This window comes from Monopterus albus, unplaced genomic scaffold (genome assembly GCF_001952655.1).
Source record: "Monopterus albus unplaced genomic scaffold, M_albus_1.0 scaffold220.1, whole genome shotgun sequence".
NCBI classification, from domain to species: domain Eukaryota; kingdom Metazoa; phylum Chordata; class Actinopteri; order Synbranchiformes; family Synbranchidae; genus Monopterus; species Monopterus albus.
Window position 1 is genome coordinate 195 of NW_018128100.1, and position 4,250 is coordinate 4,444.

At 44.4% G+C, this 4,250-nt stretch overlaps 1 protein-coding gene across 1 annotated transcript; it reads left to right on the forward strand.

The window, feature by feature from the left end:
• Positions 1-489: 489 nt before the first annotated feature.
• On the forward strand, positions 490-3,478 carry LOC109971303 (sorting nexin-14-like). Its single transcript, XM_020619451.1, has 7 exons — positions 490-655; positions 1,132-1,318; positions 1,481-1,564; positions 1,718-1,818; positions 2,227-2,335; positions 3,044-3,084; positions 3,320-3,478. Exons 1-7 carry the CDS (start codon positions 602-604, stop codon positions 3,461-3,463), a joined length of 720 nt encoding a protein of 239 aa, XP_020475107.1. The 5' UTR covers positions 490-601; the 3' UTR covers positions 3,464-3,478.
• Positions 3,479-4,250: the final 772 nt, after the last annotated feature.

Here is a 4,250-nt window from a genome sequence, read left to right on the forward strand (position 1 = left end):
AAATATGCTCAGATTGTGATCTTTACTTTGGCTGCTGGACAGAGAGGCTGTAGTGAGGTGTTCCAGTTCATTCTGTCCACGTCAGAGGATCTGTAGGGTTTATAGGGAACATCACAGCAGGTAGTTGGGCAATTACTGGATCATTGGTATCGATTAGCTTGTAGTAAAAGTCTGACTTTTAAAATAGCAGTGGCAGTAAGTGAAGCCCTGCGTGGCCCGGTTGGATCGATCAGGTTCTTTGCCAGGCGCCTTCAGTTAAACATTAGAAATGAGTTTTCTCATGGACATGCTGCTGTGGCCGGTTCTCAGTCGGTCTTCTTCTGCTGCATGCGTGATGCACTGTGCCAGCTGTCATGGCGTGTAATGAAACATTCTAATCAGTGGAGTGAAGGAAGACGGACTGTTTCTCCTGCACAGCAGTCGGACTGAGCAGATGAGATGTGATGTATGAGGCTGTGTAGCTTTGATGCAGATTAGACGCATAAAACTCCTCAGAAAAACCTGTTTCTTTGTTCAACCTAGAAATGCATCTAAACGAGGGGAGTCATCCGGGATCAGCAAAATCAGCAGCAAAATCAAGGGTGTGTTCAAGAGCCAGACCATGGAGGGCGCTGTACTGCCAGCCAGTGCCTCAGGCGACATGGACGACGACGTGGTGAGTGTGGCGATGTTAACGCAGCCATCGTATCACAGGTTAAGTCACAATGATTGGTGCTCAGGAAACGTATGGACAGGAGACGGTAAAGTCAAATGATCTTGTTTTAATGGGCAGTACTTTGGGTGAATATTCCGATATTTACCACTAATCCAGAGCCCAAACATTGCCACTGGGGACAGCCCTACCTGTCTTTACTGACCATTTAGCTCCACGACTCCTCCAACCATCTGTGCTCTAGCTGGCCATCCAGCCCTGCAAAAACATCCATACATTTCAAATGTAAACAAAATACAACAAATAACCAGAGTCAGTTTTCCACATGAGCTGGTTCAGTATGTTCTGTTCATTGTGTTAAAAATAAAAATGACCTATTTTGTTGTCTCAAAATAACTGACCTGCCCTTAACTTAAAGTGATGTCACCACAGGTTTTCTTGGTGTTTGTTCTTTGGCGTGGTTGTTCTTGTCCCTGCAGGTGGAGGAGGCGACCATGGTGACGGAGGACGATTCCCCTGTTGAGCTGGCCGCCACACCGGGCACCCAGAGGAACCTGTTGGCCTGGAGCATCACCATCCCTTTCATTGACTTCTCTGACGATGAGGCCAAGAGGGAGAAAATCCCCGTCTTCTGCATCGATGTGGAACGCAATGACAGGAAGGAAGGCGAGTGAGCACGGAGGGACGGTTCACTTAGTAAACAAGCATTAAAGTAGACAAGTTGACACAGATTCCTGTCATTTGTCCAGTTCATAGCTGTGCTGCAGCTGAAAGTCCCTGATGTGCACTTGTCATGATTTCCTTCTTTGTTCTTCTCTTTTTTTGCAGCTGGTCATGAAACTGAGAAGTGGTCAGTGGTCAGAAGATACCTGGAGTTCTACGTGCTCGAATCCAAACTCACGGAGTTCCACGGTAAAACTGCTCTAATTAGTTCAGTGCGACAGTCGACTGACAGCGTGACCTCGTAGCTGTGTAAAATATTGATCCAGGGTTGTTGTTTGTCTTGTTCCCTTGCATCTTCTCCGTGAGCATACGAGTTTTTATTTCCAAGGTTTTTTTTTCTAGGCACATTTACAGATGCACAGCTTCCATCTAAAAGAATCATTGGACCAAAGAACTATGAGTTTCTGGCATCAAAAATGGAAGAGTTTGAGGAATATTTACAGGTACTCATCCTGGACTTTAATAGGAATATATGTAGCAGTTGATTTGTTTGCTGTTGTCTTTGCATCTGGTGCTGAGAAGGAAACGGCTGAATTAATGAACTGAGTAAACATGTGCAGTAGTACTTCTGTTTTAACACTAGAGGGCAGTATTGGAAGGTAAAGTATGGGGTTAGTACACCAGTACTTCAACTCTGAAGATTTTACACACACACAGGATTTAAGTTGCACATGTAAAGGTTTTTCTTCTAGAGCAAATGTCCATCTGAGTTTGTAGTCCTCAGGTGTATTCCAAAGATGTGTACAAGACGTATAGACTGTTTTTGTATTCGCACTCAGCCTGTACTAAAGCTTACATTGTGAAGAGGATCATCAGTAAAAGAACCAAACTCCTGGTGTGTTTGTGCTCAGAGGCTCCTGCAGCATCCAGAGCTCAGCAACAGTCAGCTGCTCGCAGACTTCCTGTCCCCTCACATGGAGTCTCGGTTCCTGAACAGGACGCTCCCTGATGTCAGTCTCGGTATGTACCAGTACACATTCCTTTTTTTGTGAAGTGTTATTAATCCAGGTGCAGTGTTAATTTCATCAACGAAAACTGGGACAAAAAACTTTGACGAAAATGAGACTAAAACTAAATAAAATGTAATGTTTGTTAATCAGAACTATGACAAAATGTTTCCATTTTTGTCAACAAATGATTATGTGAAAGACAAAGTACTAACTAAAATGCCCAGTGTGTCGCTGTGGTGCGTTAACTGTGGCCCAAATTCGACAGTGAATAGCGGTGAATGCTCATGCTAATGAGAAGCCGGTCGGCAGAGTCTGTGTCTGAACCTTTGACAGTAGCTACCCCTTGTTTTACTGCATGTGATCATTCACACCCAGGACGTAGAACTGAAGGGACGTTCGTTACCAGATTAGTTAAAACGTTTAAAAATTCACCTGCACTGTTTTGCACTTTGTGTCTTTTAGCTGAATAAAAGACTTTCTCTTAAAAATGTCCAAATATGGTCTGGTCTCGTTCTCATGGATCCAGTATCGTGTATCGTCACACCCCTAATCTGCTGCACTGTTTTAATTTTATCTGATGATTTGGTGTCACCTCTCGGGCTGAACCCAGCCTGCCAACTAAGAGCCGGCTCTCTCACCACTGTTCCTGTGCCAACAGGCTCCTTCACCTTTTCCTTCCTTGAGATGACGATTTGCTAACTCAGTGTTTGTTTTACAGGGAAAATTTTCAAGTCTGTCCCAGGGAAGCTGATAAAAGAGGTGAGTTCCTCCTGAGTTGAAATCCTGGTGTAGGTCTTTTTAGTGATGCTGACATACAGATACAAAAACATCAGCTACACACTCTGCAGCACTGTAGGTATTTCTCCAGGCAAACCAGAACACAGGTTCCTGGGAGCCCTCGCGTCCCAGTGTTCAGCTTCAGCATGTGTTGACAGAGCTGTGTAACTAGTTTAACATGATGGCAGCGATGAAGACATTAAACTCTGTTTCCTAGAAAGGACAGAACTTGGAGCCTTTCATCCAGTCTTTCTTCAACTCCTGCGAGTCACCCAGTCTTAAACCCAGCCGCCCCGAGCTGACCATCCTCAGCCCCCTCGGCAGAGAACAACAAGAAGGTAACAGGAAATATATTGTTTAACACAACTCTCACTAAAGGTCTCTGTTCTGCTGAAACCAGAGCAGGATGTTTGCCCTTCTCATGCCACAGCTGCTGGCAAATCCCAACCTCCTCTTGCTCGTAAGCAGCCGGCTTCAAGCGCTGAACTAATTAAGCCCAACACTGCATCAGATAAAGTTGTACTGTGCTCTCGTGCCAGGCTACGGGGAATTTAAAACAGCCAATTTTATCAGATCTGAAAGGAAAGGAGTTTCCTCTGCCCTCAGAAAGGAGGCCATAGACCGAGCAGGGTGGAAGAGTGAGGCATTTTCTTTACTGTGGAAACAGAAGGGTGTCAGACAGGACTAGCACAAAGGCACTTAATACAGCCCCACCCGTTATATTGCTATTTGGGCACTTGGCTTGGATTATTTGGATACATCACTTTATATATGTAATGTTATACTGTAGTAGATACATTCATGTCCATAAATATTTGGACAGCTTTTGTAATTTTGCCTTTGTAAACATCAGAGTTGATTTGAAGTGAAGCAGCCAGGACGTTATTGAGTTGTCGACTTCAGTAGGACCCACTGGGCCATAGACCGAGCAGGGTAGTCGGAGTCGTTTGCTTTTGGACTTTTTATTGGATTTGTTAATAAATATCAGGACCGTTGTAATGGTTATCTGTAGTTTGTATTTAAATGTCTTTCGTTGTTACAGTTCTTATAATAACTACGTAATGAACGGACATGAGACTGAATATTTACGTGTTGAGCTGGTGCGACAACTCACGGTAAATTACCGTGTTGCTCAGCCGCCCACTCGT